The 17,790-nt window shown below is 42.5% G+C and overlaps 1 protein-coding gene across 1 annotated transcript in view; it reads left to right on the top strand.

The window, feature by feature from the left end:
• The window catches only part of LASP1 (LIM and SH3 protein 1), a 68,591-nt gene that overhangs the window by 35,175 nt on the left and 15,626 nt on the right, over nucleotides 1-17,790 (top strand). Inside the window, exon 3 of the mRNA XM_042472623.1 lies at nucleotides 5,862-5,946. Within this exon, the coding sequence (XP_042328557.1) occupies nucleotides 5,862-5,946 (85 nt within the window). The remainder of the gene's footprint in view (nucleotides 1-5,861; nucleotides 5,947-17,790) is intronic.

Below are 17,790 nucleotides of genomic sequence, written 5' to 3'. Positions count from 1 at the left end.
GGAATTGGAAGTATAATCCGATGGCAATCTGAATGCAATCATGGGGTTTAATGTTATTGCGTGATAACCCACTACACGCAAATTCGGGCAATGGAAAGTCAGTCCAAATGCAATCATGGGGTTTCACGTTATTGCGTGATAGACTGCCACATGTAAATTTGGGCAGTGGCATGCTATTTTCAGGCAATGGGGAGCCAGTTCGAATACAATGCATATTCACGTAATTGCGTAAAACTTGTGACTTTAAGTGAATGCTTTCTGGCTCAACTTTCTTTTCATTCGAATATAAGAGAAATTCCTCCCATTTGATAAATTCCTTTGTCTCTCATCAGTCAAATGCTGTGATCTCCTGGAGCTTGCAGAACATTGGGAAACTTTCCTGCTTTCCACATCTCTTGATGAAAAGGTTCTTAAGGGAATGTAAGAATCTCCATCCTACTGCTGCTGGCCCACAGAAACCTGGAAATGGTTCTCTCCCAATTGTCACAGAAGGCCTTTGAACCACAGGCTTTGTGCAACCTGAGGCATTTTACTAGAAAAACAGCCTTTTTGGTAGCCATAACTTCAACAAGGAGAATGAGGGAAATATATGTTCTCAGGGTCAATTCCCCCTTACCTGCATTCCCACAGGGACAAGGAGGTCCTCTGGCCCAACATACCTTTCCTCCCTAAGGTGATTTCTGCTTTCTACCTTAACCAGGAGATTTTATTACTAGCCTTGATGCAAAACCCTTCATCTGACTTCAGTTCTCTGTCCACTCCTTAAATGCTCAAAAGGCAGTAGCGTTTTACATGGACCATAAGGCCTCCTTTCAAAAGTTTCAGAAACTGTTTATATGTTAGTGTACTAGCAAGACCTCTCCATTGACACCCCCTTGTTGTGGGGGAGAGGCTTGCGCACTCTAATGATGTTGTGAGCTATGCTGGCGGTGGTATAATAGCCACCGGCAGGGCCTCCCATGCCAGACAGGTCACAACCGAAGGGTCTGACCAAGAGCGCCAAAGGGCAGGATGGGCTCTCTAGCCTTATGGCAACCATCCTAGGAGAAGGAAAACTCTAACTCCAATCCTGGGCAGATGGTGCTCGTCTAACCCTGTAAGGTCAACCATCTAAGAGAAGGAAACTCTAATCAAACCTACGACCCAAGGAACTCACTGCTACCGTCCATGCTTGTCAAGGCCTCAGCAGACGAACCTCTGGTTTAAAGGATGAGGCCAGTTCTGTGCATGCTGCGCTCCACCAGAAAAATCCATTGCACAAGCTCGAAGGATACAAAGCGCGGGATGAGTCCTTCCTGAATCTTCGTTCGCGAAGCAAAGCCAGAGAGAGAGAGAGAGAGAGAGAGAGAGACTAGCAAGAAAGGCCTACCTGTTTCTGTGCTTCTCCAAATGGGTTGCTGTCAGTGTCTGACTCACCTGTGCTTTTGCTTGAAAGGAACTTCCTCTTCAAGCACAGTCACACTATCGGGGCTATGGCTGCATCGACCACATTCCTCAGAGGTGTCCCACTGCACAGCGTTTGCAGGATAGCCACTGGTGTTAGCCTTCAACCTTCATAACACACTATAGACTTGGCACAAGATCCAGGGCAATGGCCCATTTGAACAACTGTCTTTTTCTCTTCTATCACATGACACTCCCTCTTGCTATGGTGAATAGCTTGCTAGTCTCTGATTTGTGCAAGTCACAAAGACTATGAAGAAGAAAAACAGGTTGCTTATCTGTAACTGTGATTCTTTGAGTGGTCATCTGTGAATTTACACAACCCTGTCTGTCCACCCCTCTTTGTGTCCTGCTTTCCTTCTCTCCTTGGCTTCTGAGGGACTGAGTGGAAACTGAACAAGTCATGTCATGTGGGCCAATCAGGAGAGGAGCTACCATCAAAACAGTTCCTAGCTGTAGAACTTTCTGAATGATGCACAATGCAAGTGCAGATAACCCATTTGTGTGAGTTCATGGACGATCACTCAAAGTAAAAAAAGTTACAGGTAAGCAATGTATTCTTGCATATTCTGTCCAAATTTAATGGAGAGTAGAGTGCTCAGTGCATAGTATACTTACTATTCATTCTACACTTTATTTTTATACAGCACATTTAAAAATACACTTATTCTTGGCTGATTTTTTTTCTAAGTAGTCAACTCTATTTTTAACCCCAGGTTTCCTGCCTTTCTGCTAAATTGTGCTTCCCCCCTCCTCTCTTCTGTGGCTAGTTGTTCATCTCTGTGTGATATTGGTCGCTAATGCTGTGTGTTAGAAGTACTGAAATAGATAGCTACATTTATTACAATCAACTGATCAAACATCAAATAAACATCAGTCAGCAAACATCATGCTAAATCATAAATAAACATCATAGTAAATTATAAAATTATAAAAGTAAATGATATTAATTAAAAATTCATTTGCAAAATTATATTAAAAGAAAATAAAATTTAACAATATAAAAACATTGTAAGAGTATAAAATATATAGTATAAAAATTTAAACAAACTAAAAAATGTGTACGCATAGAAACTAATGGCACTTTATAATTGGTTTATCTTCACAATGGTGCTTTGAGGCAGACTATTACGATTCCTTTCAAGGCTACACAGGGAGATCCTAGCAGTGATGGGTCTCAAAAGCAACTTTCCCAGATCCAGATCTCATAAGTTCTTTTAGGACTTTTAGAATAAATGCAATATTGAGAAGGCAGCAACAACTTACCAATGCAGGGTTGTATATACTTAGGGGTGTGAATGGGTTTTAAAGGTATAGGATTCTATATGGAGTTTATAAATCAGAGAGGGCAGAGTGCTTCCCATTCACTCATTGTGATGTTATTGTTTCTGTATACCAGTGTGAAAAAGGAAAGTTGTCATCCCATGAGTGGAGGCTAATTCTCCTTAGGTCAGTGTAGGGAATCTTTAGTTTGAAAGAAGGCAGAATCCACAGCACTTAACTGTCATTCAGGCTGTCCTGCTTCACTGATATGGCCTAAGGGAAGAAAAGATTCCCAGGCACTGAAGATCCTGTTTCATTAGAGCATAACAGCTCTATGTACATTTTAAAAACCCCTCCTAATTTTGCCCACTTATTCATCTGCTTTGAAAGAAGTTCTCTTGCAGCATAAAAAGGAGGAAAGGGGGAGAAAAAAAAGGAAGTAATTATGCAGATTTGTAGACATTTGTTCTCCTTTTGCTAGCTAGAGAGAAGACTATGGAATTGTTTACTCTGCTCCACTGGTCTCTTATTCATGCAGTCATGAGTTCACTGAGCATTGGCCTCATTTTCAAGTTTGCCCCTACAGCCACAAAGGCTAGAAATTTGCCCCTTTTAAAAGTAAAGGCTAAAATCCTCAGGACTCTGCACAAAACAATATTGAACATATGATTGATTTTGGTGTTGTTGAAGTACAGATGTTGCCAAGAGAATGTCATTTGCCAAATGTACAGTAGGCCCTTGGTATCTGCTGAGGTTTGGTTCGTGGATACCAAAATCTGTGGAAGTTCAGGTCCCATAATATACAATGTCATAATAAAATGGTGTCCTTTATATAAAACTGCAAAATCAATGTTTGCTTTTTAGAATCTTTATATTTTTAAATATTTTCAAGCCATGGATAGTTGAATGCGGGGACAAAGAATCCATGAATACGGAGGACTGACTGTATGCAAATAAAGTAACTTACATTAATTTCTCCAAATGTACAACTGCATGATCTCTGTATAAATGCATTACTATTCTTTATGGGAATTTAATGTTGTGCATTGAAAATGGAGCCAGCATAGTGTAGTGCTTTGTGTAATGGACTGTTACTGGAGACTAGGGTTCAAATCCCTGCTCAGCTCACCAGGTGACAATGGCAAATCCCCCTGTGAACAAATTGTGCCAAGAAAACCCCATAATAGGGTCACCATAATTCAGAAACAACTTGAAGGGACACAACAACAACATAGCAAATAGAGGTAAGCAGAAGCCTAACCGCTAGTGCCCACATGCAAAATACAGTTGGTCCTCCCTGTTGGCAGGCTTCTGAACTGTGAATTTGACTGCCCACAGATTGCCATGCCTCATATTATTCAGTGGTGGTGACGTGAATGTGCACATGCTGAAACATGCATATTTATATCACCACCATTTAATAATATGGGGCATGATCACCCATGTTTTTTAGCATTCATGGGTATGTGTGTGAAGTAACAGACTGCTGCTGAAATGACAGGTTCACTGTACTTTTAATTCTAACACTTCTAATTCTTGGATTTTTAGTATATTCCTGAAATCAGTATTGGTCTTCACAGTGTGGTGGTAAAAATGCATTTCAACAAATGTTTACCTCCACTGGTGAGAGGGAGGAAAACTTACAAACACTGCATTTTTAGTGCAAAGTAGACTAACAAAGTAAAGTGGGTTTGACTTGATGCCAACATTTACAAGTTAAATATGATTACCTCTTCCTAGATTAAAGCCTGAAGTAAATTCCTTATCAACCAAGCAAACCAGATAACTGTGATGCTGGTTCCTTGCTGGCCTGTCTGATTTGTTGGTCCTTCTAGAGGAATGGATTATTGTTTGCTAAAAGTCCGGTTGACTTTGACTTATGGAGACCATTTGATTAAGAGACCTTCAAGTCACCTTGTCATCAACAGCCTTCTCAGGGCTTGCAGATGCAGGCTTGTAATTTCTTTGATGGATACTGTCCATCCATAATATGTCTTTTCTCCTTTCCTATTGCATTTTACTTTACAAATCATTATTGTCTTTTCTAGTGAGCCAGGTCTCCTTATCATATGTCCGAAGTACGACAGTCTTAGTCTATTTATCTTGGCTTTACTCATTTCCTGAGTAAAACATTGTGCAATTTTCTGGCTCAAAATGGCCCATTCCTGTCCATTTTAGCTCACTCACCCCAAGTATTGCAATGTTTATACATTCCATTTCTTGTTTTACTATGTTTAGCTTTCCCTGATTCATGTTTCTTGCATTCCATGTTTCTATAATATGTGTTGGGCAGCTCTGGACTTTCCTTTCATCTGGTGAATAATATTGATGCTTTATGTTCATACAAGCAAAGCTAATGATTGAGAACCTTCCTGCAGACTTTCAGCATTCTGACCCTACTACTTTGCCTGCACTTCAAAATATTACAAGCTGAAAATAGTCATAGAACCTGTCACATAAATTGCCTTCTTTGGACAGTAAAGAAAACGCTACATTAGTATGGAAATTTTGAATTCTTGGATCAGAATTAAGCTTAACTGATAGTCCGTCAATGAAAAATCTTAAATTCTTCAATGGTCTGCCTTTCAGTTGAGTCAGGCTTCTCATTTATCTCAAAGATAGGCAATAGATGATGGTTTCTAAATTTGGATACATTTCAGTTATTTTATTTAAAAATTAATAAATGTTAGGATCTTTCTTCCTTTAGAAAAATGAGAGGCTACAGTTGTTTGTGGGAGGGAACAGAAGTGTGGAATTTACAACAATTGTGCTATTCACAAGACTGTGTGTAAATTCTCTTTTCCCCACTCACACAGATTTTGGCACACTGAAACTTTCTCAGTTCTGTAAAGTCACAGAGGGAAAGCCAGCATTTTCCCTTGGATTTTTTTTACTGATTCTTTGCAGGCATTGACATACAGAAAACAACTACAACAGAGAGGGCAAATATTCTTTCTTTAGGGTAGACAGAGTCCTCTTGTTTAGCTGGGGAGGGCCCTCAATCAATCTGCTTTAGAACAGCTGGATGTGAAGCAGCTGGTATGAATAAAATCTATACTTATGTGGCCTTGTTTTGTGGACCTTGTGGCTCATTACTGGCCAAACCAGATTAAAATTTGTTACTGTTAACACAGCCTCATCTGTTTTCTCTCCAGACACTACCCGAAGCAGTCCTTCACCATGGTGGCAGACACTCCTGAAAACCTGCGTCTTAAGCAGCAGAGCGAACTTCAGAGCCAAGTAAGGCTACCAGTGTTTCTTCACATGCTACCAATTTTATCAGTTGTGTACTTTTCCTATTTCTCAAAACAGCACTCAGATAGGATGTTAGTAAGAACTCAGCAACTCTTAAAATAGAACTCTCTTTACTTCTTGTCAGAAAGGAAAGCTGCTAACATATTGCCAGGAGAAATGAAATTAACAAAGCCGAAATGAAATTAACAAATTCTGACAAGTATCCACCCTACAACAGATGACATTTATGATACAATAATTGAGGTATAAGAACGCAAAGCATCTAAAAAGCATCTGAGGAATGTTACATGTTAAAAGTACCCAGTACTTTCCTGCAGGAATATACAAGTAGTAAAGATGCAGTAAATAGGTGAGCAAATAACATGTGAAGAAGCAGTCAGGCAAATATCAAGCAGCATGGGTAATGAGATCAGGAAGTGCATCTGAGGAAGTAGACTGAAGTCTATAAAAGCTTATGCTGCCAACTTCTTTCTTATAGGCGGGGTACAGACCACCCCCAAAGGGCAGCCTGCCCACGCCTTGTTTTGCTGTGCGAGGAAGCTGCAGCAGACAAACCGCACGGCTTCCTCGTGCAGCAAAAAGAACCCGCAAAAAGTGGGTTCTTTTTGCAGCACCATAATGACGCCATAGTGCGCCAATGGTGCACTCGCAACATTATTATGGTGCCACGACGTGCAGACGCTATGCGTCCGTTGCATCAAAATGGCAGCACCCATCTGTACAGGGTGCTTCCATTTTGACACCCTTGTCACATGTGAGGGGTGTCTGGAAGCGCCACCCCTCACACATGATGAGGATGCCTTATAGCACCCGTCTGTCCAGCGCCATAGTTAGTCTCAAAGGTGCTACAAGATCTTGACTTGACATAGACATCAGGAAGTTTCATACGGGGGGGGGGGGGGGGGAGATCTGGTAGCTGCTTCCAGTAGTCAGCTCAGAGAGCCAGAACTTGCATTTTTTTTTTCCCTTTTAGCACTTTCCAGTAAAAGGTATCCCTGTTTTTCAGATCTTTCCTCTGTCATGGTGATTGTGGCATCCTTGGATGCATCATCATCTTTATCCTGTTTCTCAGCTATGAATGGGTAGAATTACCTATTCATTTGTGAGTGCTGGCAAAGAACTAAGAGGGAAGTACATTATTATGTTTCTATTTTCATGAGTTACATCCCACATAGTAAAGTTCATTAAATCAGGTTTAATTTGTAAGCCTTAACACAGAGGTTGCCTGGAAGTTTTCATATTTTACATATTTAAAAACTCTTCAAATAACCACTATTTTGATGGCGCCAAAAACTCTTCATGAGAGGTTCATCTATAGCAATACAAATATAGTGTAGGTTGGCCCCGGAATATCATAAATGGCAAAAGCTGGTGACACTAAGGCAAGAATGGACATTTTCTGGTTCTCCAGATGAAGTTGAATTGCAGTCCAACAACATCTGGAAGGTCACAAATTGTGTATTTTTGCATTAATCCATTCCATTGAGCTCAATTTGGTCTGCTTGAGAAGAAACAAACACTGTTGCTAGTCTACTTATCAGACTGACTGACTGAAGGCATTAATGACTTTCTCTTGTTAAGATATGAGGAACTATGCTTGTCTGGGTCTGACCAGTCACCTAGTACCATTCTGTCCAGTTTTCTAGCCCTGCTACTTAAGATCATGTCAGTGAGGGGAGGATATCGTATAATCTTCCAGATGCTGCCAGATTACAGTTATCAGCAGCCCTAACCACCACAGTTAGGAATCCTGAGAGTTGCAGACCAGCATTATTTGAAGGCTTGCATAATTCCTAACTCAATTAGAGATGAAAGTACAAAAACTAGCGTTCTGCCAAAGAAGCTGGGGTGGTTTTGATGGAGATTTCCTGCATGGCAGGGGGTTGGACTGGATGGCTCTTGCGGTCTCTTCCAACTCTGTGATTCTATGATTCTGCTGTGACACTGTCCTCTCTCTCTCCAGTGTAATACATACAGAATGCTGTTGATAGTCCCCTTTGAGCAAAGGGGAATAGGGAAGATAGAGGTGCAAAACAATCAGTTTAGTAGAGGGAAGTAGGTTTTTTCTCCCCTGGTTGTGTGAGAGCAGTCCCTGTAAAGACAAACAGATGTTCTTTGAAGGTCCAGGCAGAGGGTGTTGCTTGATGCTTGAAGAAAAGGGGAATAATCTAGGATTGGTTTCTCTCTCAATAAATGATATGATTGCTTCATTTCCAGGCTTGACAGAGAATTACCATGAACTTCAAAACCATTCCTTTCTCCACAGAAATTATGTAGAAGCTTTCTGTGTGATCCCTTCTAGACTCAGAATTAGACATTTATATTGTGGATTCCTGCATTTTGTTTTTGCCTTTGAAGTCGTAAACTTAGCTTGCTCAGGAGTGCCTTGACCTGGTTATAGCTTTTTTCAGTTCTATTTTGTGAACATAAGGCTACTCATTTTTTTTATTCATTATGTTTTTAGGAATAGGTAACTCTGAACTTGTTACTTATTAAGCTAAGTAAATTAATAGGGTTCTAGCATGGTTCATTTATGTATTTATTTCATCAGCCTACTTTTCTCCAAACCTTGTGTCTATTTTTATTTAATGCTTCCTGTTACGTTCCATTTCAGTCCCTGCCTGGATCTCATTCCCTGGAATCTCTTTCTTGCTCTTCTGATGTTGATTTAAGCCTAGTGGTAGGCAACTTGACTCTTCCAGATGTCTTAGATTCCAGTCATTGTAAACCAGTGCAAAAATGGTCAGTTGTCAGGGACAGCAGTGGTTCTGGTTGAGAGATACGTTAGACAAGGAAAATGCCATGTCTAGCAGCAGTAGTAGACATGTTGTCTGCATGTTCTTGATTGTTGTTAGTAATCAAAGAATAAACTATCAACTTGTATATTTTTTAATTGCTATGGTCCTTGGGGTGTTATATTTTGGGCAACTTTACCTTAAGAAAGGAGGTCTTGATTTAGGTTTTCAAGCTAGGAATCCTGTTTGTAGAGCTTTGAGTTGTGCGCCTTCAAGTTGTTTCTGACTTACAGCGACTCTATCACAGGTTTTTTTTGGGCAAGATGTGTTCAGAGGGAGGTTGCCAGTGTCTTCCTTTAAGGCTTTTGAGTTTATCAGACAAGGGAAGTATAATCCAGTAGCAATCTGAACGCTATGAAGGGGTTTAACGTTATTGCGTGATAGATGACCACACACAATTTTGGGCAATGGGAAGTCAGTCCGAACACAATCATGTGGTTTCATGTTCTTGCGTAATAGACTACCACAAGCAAATTCGGGCAATGGCATGCTATTTTTGGGCAATTCGCATTCACGTAAATTTGCTAAACTAGCAAATTCATGTGAATGCATTCTGACCCCACTTTCGAAATTAAGAGAAATTCCTCCCATTTGATAAACTCCTTAGAGAGTGCAGCTTGCCTAAGGTCACCCAGTGAGTTTCCACGGCTGAGTGGCATTTTGAACCCTGGTCTTCAGAGCCTTAGTCCAACACTTAAACCACTACACCACACTGGCTTTCCTGTAGAGCCTAGGGCTTAATTTTGGGGTGGAAATGTATATGCCCAATATTTGTAGTTATCATGTAAACAGCTTGTGGAATGGAGGCTGTCCAATTAATAGTCTTCAACCTTTCATATAATCTTGCCATGTAGCAAATTAATTGGAATATAGACTCTTAACTACCTGATTTGAGCCCCTTTCCCCACCATGGACAGTAGTGCTGTTTTCTTCCCAGGCAATCTAATGTATTCCCTTTTTTCTTAGTCTGCCATCTGGAGAGAGAAAAAAACAAGGCAAAGTGCTGAGGTGTTGTCTTGGAGGGGAAAAGTCTTATACAACAAGTCCTAACAAAATGACCCAGAAACTTCTGTATCAAGATGCTGAAAGTCAAGGCCTAGTGAGGGCGATGAATGACTCCTTTTCTTTATGTTGCAATCTTTTATCTAAAAGTCTCTGTGCTCTTAGCAAATTCATTGATAGCTTAACATTTTTTGCTTGCTGGATTGCAATGAGAAGACGGTTAAAATGTTTCAGAGGAGCACATAGCTTTGGATTGGAGACCATCTCCCATCTGCCCCTCTGAAACATTTTAATGGTCTTCTCACTGCTCCCCAGCAAGAGAAAAAGTTAAGCTATCATCTGGCATCTGGGTTCAAGGATAGATGTGTATATGTATAGTTATGTATAGCAATGCATAACCACATATCAGAAAAAAGATAAGGTGAATATCTCTATCTATTTCCAGATATCATTGTGCACGTACACACACATATACAAAACAATGTCAATGGATAGCAATAGCCATCAGGTTGGTGCTGTGCAATAACAAACCTGTTGGCTGGGGCCAGAACTCTGCTTTTAATTGGATAGTTCTCGCAAACAGTTTTTCACAGAACTGTTTGTCAGCTGATAGTCCATGGCCACAACAGGGCATCTGAGCCTTTGTTATGTATACAGTTGAGTCTTGATTATCCGACATAAATGGACCAGCTGATAGTCGGATAACCGAAAATGTTGGATAATGTAGATTGTCCCCAATGACGGCACACCACTATTGGGGACAAAAGTCCCTTGCCTCCCTTCCCCTCCTCCCCTCCTCCTTCCCTCCTCGGTGTGCACTCCCTGCAGGCTGAGGAGAACCAAGCTGGGAAGGGGAGGACTGGGCCCAGCCCTCTTCGGCTCAACTTGGATCTCCTCAGCCCGCAGGAAGTGTGCGCATTCCCCACGGGCTGAGGAGATCCAAGCCAAGGAAGAGAGGGCTGGGCCCATCGCCCAGTCCGCCCCTTCCTGGCTTGGTTTTCCTCAACCTGTGGGGGTGCACGCACTCCCTTCTGGCTGAGGAAAACCAAGCCACGCCATTATCCGATGTCCCATGTTTCTTCGTGAGCACGCATGCACGCTCACGAAGAAGCATGTAACGTTGGATAATCCAGAGCGTCAGATAACCAAAGGTCGGTTAACCAAGTCTCTACTGTACTTTTCTTTGGTGTATTTGAGATAACTATTAAAATCACATCCACTATCTGACATTCCTTATAATGATTCTCTGCATATCTGTCTGTGTGCATACAGATCATAGTCCTAACATGTTGAGTCTGGTGGTGAAGTGATTTGTCCCAATTAGAGTAGCTCTATGTAAAGCCAGCATGAAGATTAGCACAGATAGTTTAATGTCCAGCCTCTGGAACAATTTGTTTCCTGAAAGAGGAGACACAAATGCAGTCTAACAGTGTTTTGGCCCCACCTTTGGTGTGTATGTCAGAATACTTGAAAGATAATCTTATTGGCCTGTTACAGACTGCCAAAATAAAGCTGCTTCGGGTCTCTTTGGAGGTATGCTATTTTAATGATGCATGGGTCCTAAGAGTCCGGAAGTCGCGCCAAAGCCACACTCCATTCCTAAGCACTGGAGTGCAGCTTTGGTGCAGCTTCCGGATTCTTAGGATGTATGTATCATTTAAATAGCATAACTCCAAAGAGACCCGAAGCAGCTTTATTTTGGCAGTCTGTAACAGGCCATTGATTACTTACAAATCCCTTGTGGGACTGCAGGTGGACCCTGTTCGGCTCGGACTGCAGCCAGCAAGCCCTGGAAGGTGGCCTGTAAGCCAGCAAATGCCTCTTCTAGTCTGTGTAGGCGTTCCAGTATGACTGGCTCTGTGGGTCACAAACATACACATCATGCATTTAGTTGCTAACACAACACTGGGTCCTCTTCTGGGCAGGTGTCCTCTGCTGTGGTTCTTTGTGAGTGTAATAACATGCGCAAAGGTTAAGGCCTCTGTGTGTGTGTGCACGCGCATATCTTTATTCACACAAATACTCATGCAGTTAAGCTACAGATATGTGGAAGCACACTTATATGAATTGCTGTACATGCATATATGTGTGTGCGTGCGTGTGCGTGTGTGTGTGTGTGTGTGTGTGTGTGTGTGTGTGTATATATGACTGTATAGGTTCATATGTAACAATGCATGTGAACCACCATTTCCTTTTCCAAGCTGCAAATTCTGTTCCTAGGGGTATGTATGGCTATCCATACATACATATGTGGTCATGTGTAAACACACATGGTTACCGTAACACCTACCTAGCTCAGGTGGCATTGGCGGTCCTGTGGATATGGGAGGCCCAGCAGTCGATGGGCCTGGTCAGGGCTCTGCAGGGGAGTCTGCTGGGGTGGCCAGATTATGCACTGTGAAGAGATAAGCAATATGCACAGCTATTTCAGGACATACAGGTGCATGAATATATATCTGTTTGACATGTGTATGTGTGTTTGTGTGTGTGTATATTTATGTATCTATATGCACATGCATATATTCCTGTGTACATATACAGCACTGCACACACCCAACAACAATGATCTGCAGCTATTACCAAATATATACGTGGCCATGTGTGTACCCACCCTCAAAAGGATAATTACCTGAAACTGGATGTTGGACCGCTTCTGTCATTCTGGACGGTCCAGCAGCTGATGGGCCAGGTCCAGCTGTGGATGGTGTCGGTTGTGGCTCATCAATGGCGACTGCCAACGTGCCTGGGGCATCCCGAGGAATTAGAGGTATATTGTGCACAAGTAATTTTTGGCATCTGGGCTCATGGATAGATGTGTATATGTATAGCAATGCATAACCACACATCAGAATAAACAAAAGGTAAATACAGTGCACCCTTGGCTTACGCCGGGGATCCGTTCCGGACTCCTCCGCGTAAGCCAAATACCGCACATGCTCAAGCCCCATTCAAGTGAATGGGGCTCATGCATGCGGCGGTGTGGCAGCGCAGCGGCGTGCGAGCAGCATGGCGGCATGCGCAATTAATCTAATCTAATGGGACGTGTATGCTGAAAGCCGCATATAGTGTGCCCGCGTATGACGTGGGTGCACTGTATCTCCATCTATTTCCAGATATCATTGTATTGCCTGATATATAAAATAACCATCCTGCCTCTCCCTCTGCACATATGCTTACATTTAAATGCGCGCACACACATATATACAAAACAATGTCAGTGGATAGCAATAGCCATCAGGTTGGTGCTGTGCAATAAACCTGCTGGCTGGGTCCCTGGCGGGGGGGTTGGTGGGGAATCAGGTGGCTCTGGAGGGGTGTCATCGTCATCGTCAGATGAAGTTATGGCATGTGCCCATCTCCTCCTGCACCGCTTGCAGCCTGGAAGAGGCAAAATACAAAAGTTTTAGCTGTGGCCAAGCTTGGCAAAAGTCACAGTTTGCACAATGGGGCAGGGAAAGGAGCCAATCTAAAAAAACAAGTAAAGGGGAGTCCTACTCACAGCGAAGGTGACGTCGCTTCCATCCCGGATGACCTGCATCCTGCCATAGACGGAGGAGCCTGCGATAAAAAGGAGGCCTCTGGTCCTGTGGTGGGCTGCCATGGTACCTCTCCATGGCTTCATAAAAGCAAGCCTTTAAGGCCTTAAACTTCGTTCTGCACTGCAGTGCAGATCTCTCAAAGTACTCCTGGGACAGTCTGCTCCACAGACCGGTAAAAATGGATATTTCTGCGGTTAGAGAACTGCATCAGCAGGGCAGTGGCACCGGGCAGTTCTGACAAGTGGTCCAGCATCAGACGCACCTCTCTGGAGCCCCACCACTGGAAACACAGGATTCTTTTAGGCACCATGTTTCCCTACTGCTAGCACTTGCAGTGTCACATGTAAATGTATCCCACCTCCCAGGGAAAGGGAAAAAAGCACACAAGCGATGAATTGCAAATGCAGTCTTTGACAGGCTGCCTGGTTACTAAATATCCATAAAAAGAGGGAGTAGTTTGCAGCTTTGAAGAAAACAAGCCTGCAGTCTCTGCTTTAACATTTTTGCTGAGGGACGCTGTGCTGGGGAAGCTGTCTCTCTCCCTCCCAACACCAGGGCCAAGTCAGCAATGGAGCAGCTGCAGCCAGAGGGGAGTGGCCAGAGCTGGGCCAAGTCAGCAATGGAGTCTTGCCTCCCTTCATCCAGCTGTGTCTCCTGTTGGAAACATGATCCTCACAAGGAAAGCCTGTAAAGAATTGGGAATTTCTCCACTTGTGTTTGATTTACCACCAAGAAGGAGGAAGATAGATAGATAGATAGATAGATAGATAGATAGATAGATAGATAGATAGAGTGCGCAATGCATAGCTACACAGCAGACAGAACATATGGGAACTATCCCCACCTATTCCCAGATATCATTGTATTGGACCATGGTAGATGAGACTATGTATGCATGCATGTGAATGCCTGGACGTCAGTATATGCATATATAGGTGTGTGTGAATTGGTGTGTGAGTTTCCAACTTGATAGGCCATGCACATATGTATTGGATACATGTATATTTATACATACATACCCCAAGGCTCCCCAGAGGAAGCAATATGTTCAGAGCTAATGTGGGAGATATAGTTTACCTAATTTGCGACTTTCACCTGGGACCTGTATTTGGCTAGGGCCCTTGGCCAAATAGCAGTCTTCACATTCACCCAGCTTAGAGCCAAAATGCTTGGACAGGCAGGCCCCAAGCTGCAGGATTGCTTGCGGGACTATCTGACTGGTACTATACAGTGGACCCTTGTTATACGCTGGGGTTTGGTTCCAAGATCCCCCATGTATAACAAAATCCGTGTATGCTCAAGTCCCATTAAATATAATGACATAGCAAAATGGTGTCCCTGGTAAATTTATACTTTTTTGGAACATTTTCAAACCATGTATGCTTGAATCAGTGTATAAAAAATCAGTGTATATGAAGGGCCGACTGTATTTCCCAAGGACAGAGCTCCCACAATGTGTTGACCACCCTTCCCCCTCGCAGAATACAATGGAGTGCACCAAAACACATAGTTGTCATGGTTTGACCTCGCCTAACCAGTGACTGGGTCAGTAAAGCGGCCTGTGTGGTCCACTGTCCCTTGCAGAACCACAGAATATCTCTGTTTTCGATTTATGAACTGCCCAACCTGACACACTGGGAAAATAATGTTCACATGACAGCCATCCACTGCACCAATTGCTTGTGGAAATCCAAGAGCTTCAAAGCCAGCCATCACCTGTAAGGGAAACGGAAAGCACAGACACAAAATCAGACTGTATTATGCAGCAAATGAATAGACAATTGGGAATGGGACCCCACCCACCAAAGCACTAAAGTACACCAACCACACACCAAGATGGCTGCTCTCCAAAGGCTACAGGAATGCCCTTAAGCAGGTTCACAATTCCCTTAAAATGCTTTTTTGGCTAGCAGAGAGACAAGGATACACCAAAAAGCATGACCCCCAGGAAGATGTTGTCATGTGGGATCCTGAACACACAAGTGTACCCCATCATTTTGTAAGCATAAACTAATTAACAAATCCAATTAACAATTAGCAAAAAGACAAAAGCTGGCATACCTTCCTGTAGTCCCCCAGGCACACTGCCCTCAGGAGCACCAATTCCATGGCAATCACAACTTTGATTATGGCCTTGCAGGCAGTTGACTTCCCAACACCAAAAATTGTTGAGATGGTTGAATGGGAAGCCTTATTTGCCAGGAAATATATTGCGATGACAGTGTTCCTTCCACTTCTTGTCAGACCACATAGTCGTTGCAAAAACATTCTATGTCTCCTTGGACTTGGAGTATACCCACCACCTCCTTTGCATTAGCGCATAGCACCGCTGCATGGTGGCCCAAAACTGCCTATCCAGCATATTGGCCGCGGCAACCATGTGCTCCCCATCATCGCGAACCCTCCAGCGGGCAACACACCCACCAGCAGCATCCCATTCTTCGTTGATTTGGTGGAGCAGATTGAGTAGTTGCTGATGACTCCTCCAAAACCACATTAGAAAAAGGAAAGTGGTTCACAGACAAATCAGCATCTCTTGCAAAATGGCCACAGAGTTTGGATCTATCTCGCTCGCTGGTTAAAGTGACTGGAAATGACCGCAACTATAGGGTGAGCAGAAATGGTCAAAATCACAGTCACCACACCTCTTCTTCGATGCGTCATAGTGACGTGTACACACATCTGCAATTGATTGACACCTCCCCCCTAAAAAAAACCTTCCACGGCGGCAAATGGCAGTAGGAACTAGGAGCTTGACCCGCTGAAAAATCCAAATGCATGTGAGTTAAAACACCAGTGGGAATGGGCCCTAAGTTGCTTACTGCATGACAGAAGTAAGAAACCATGGTAGATACAGAAGTGACGTAGACTTGGTCCACCAAGCTGGGAATCTAAATGTTGTTTTCCTGATTATGCCATCTGGTAGCTTCTGGAACTCCTACTGGACCTTCTCCAAGGACATCTATGACTGAAGCAGCCACACTGAGAACCCTCCCATAGATCTCTATAAGCTCTTATTTTGAGTAGCTGAGAAGGCGTAGTTAGTTCCGGTAGCTTGCCAGAAGCACACAATTATCTTCTTTGTGAGTAAACAAGTCCTTCAAGCCAGGCTAATTTTAATACCTGCAACCCACTAATGACTGGAATGAGAGGGCTTATTTCCTATGGGTTTGCCTTCACAAATCATGAAAATAGCACCTAGAGGGTAAATAAGGAATATTTTGAGAGAAGATATCACCTGAGGCTTGCTCTGCTCCAAGATGGGATGTCATATTTTAAGCTTCTGCCCATCGTTTATTAAAGTGGGCATGAACTAGCTGCACATTGTAACCAGGAAGTATGCTTTTTCCACAAAGCAAATTACTGCATTAGTTTAGCCTTTAGTTTCCTTCTATAGTGCCAGAAACCAGGCCTTAAGTTAACCCTGAACCACTGGTTCTTCTGAAGAATAAAGTAAATTCTTTTGCATAATAACTTAAAGAATTGAGGCTGATTGTATTGGTCCATACAAAGGCAGCCATTGAAGAAGAATGGGGTTTCACAGTTTTAGTATAGTGTTAAGTCTTTTACTGAAATAGCTTGTTTTACTTAGGAAAAGAGCAGAGTGGCTTATAGGTAGTAACAATGTTTTTACATGGTGTCAGTACAGTGGTTAAATACCCAAGCTAAGGCAGAGGTGGGGAGAATGTGTCCCATGGGCTGCATGAGGTTAATTTGAAGTCCTCAAGGACATCATTCAAATGTTGATTAAATTTTTTTATTTTAAACCCAAATTTCCCTTGCTCCTTTTCGGGAGATCTTGTAACAGTCTCCCCAGACTTCTGGGAGTCTCTGCACTGTTTTAGGCCCAGGAAAATCATTTTTAAAATCAAGTATCCTTTATGAAGTGAGAAGTTAGCAGTTAATCAAAGCAAAGGGGATGTGGGGGCAGTGGTTAAGATGCCAGTTCTGATGATTGGAATATCAGAAGGTTGGAAGGATGGGTGGGGCCTGACTGCTGCATGATGGGGTGAGTTCCTGTCACTAGTCCCAGCTTCTGCCAACAAAGCAGTTCGAAAGCATGCAAACACAAGTAGATAAACAGGTACCATTTTAGTGGGAAGGTAACAGTGGTCAGCACCGCCCGCCCTCTACAGTCGGTTACAACTAGACATTCAAGTCAAGGGACTATCTTTACCTATAGCAAAATCCATAATTTTGGCCCCAAAACTTGCCTTTAACTTACACATGAAGTTGACTTATAGTCAAGCATATACAGTAATCAAAGTGAACCCAATGTTGAAAATAAGGAGAGAGGGAAAAGAGGAATTTTTTAAATATAATTTTGTTTGTACAGTATATAGAAATTGTGTAAGGTGTATAGATGTCTTTTACTTGAATTGTGGATAATAAAAATAATAATAAAATAAAATCAAGAAAGAATATTATTTTAGTTGACTAAAACATAGAAAAACTACCCCTAGAGAGTACAGACATGCATTTTGATTTTGTTT

The sequence above is a fragment of the Sceloporus undulatus genome, chromosome 6, assembly GCF_019175285.1.
Source record: "Sceloporus undulatus isolate JIND9_A2432 ecotype Alabama chromosome 6, SceUnd_v1.1, whole genome shotgun sequence".
NCBI lineage: Eukaryota > Metazoa > Chordata > Lepidosauria > Squamata > Phrynosomatidae > Sceloporus > Sceloporus undulatus.
The sequence above is the reverse complement of the archived record's forward strand: the minus strand, read 5'-3'. Positions and strand labels throughout refer to the sequence as shown.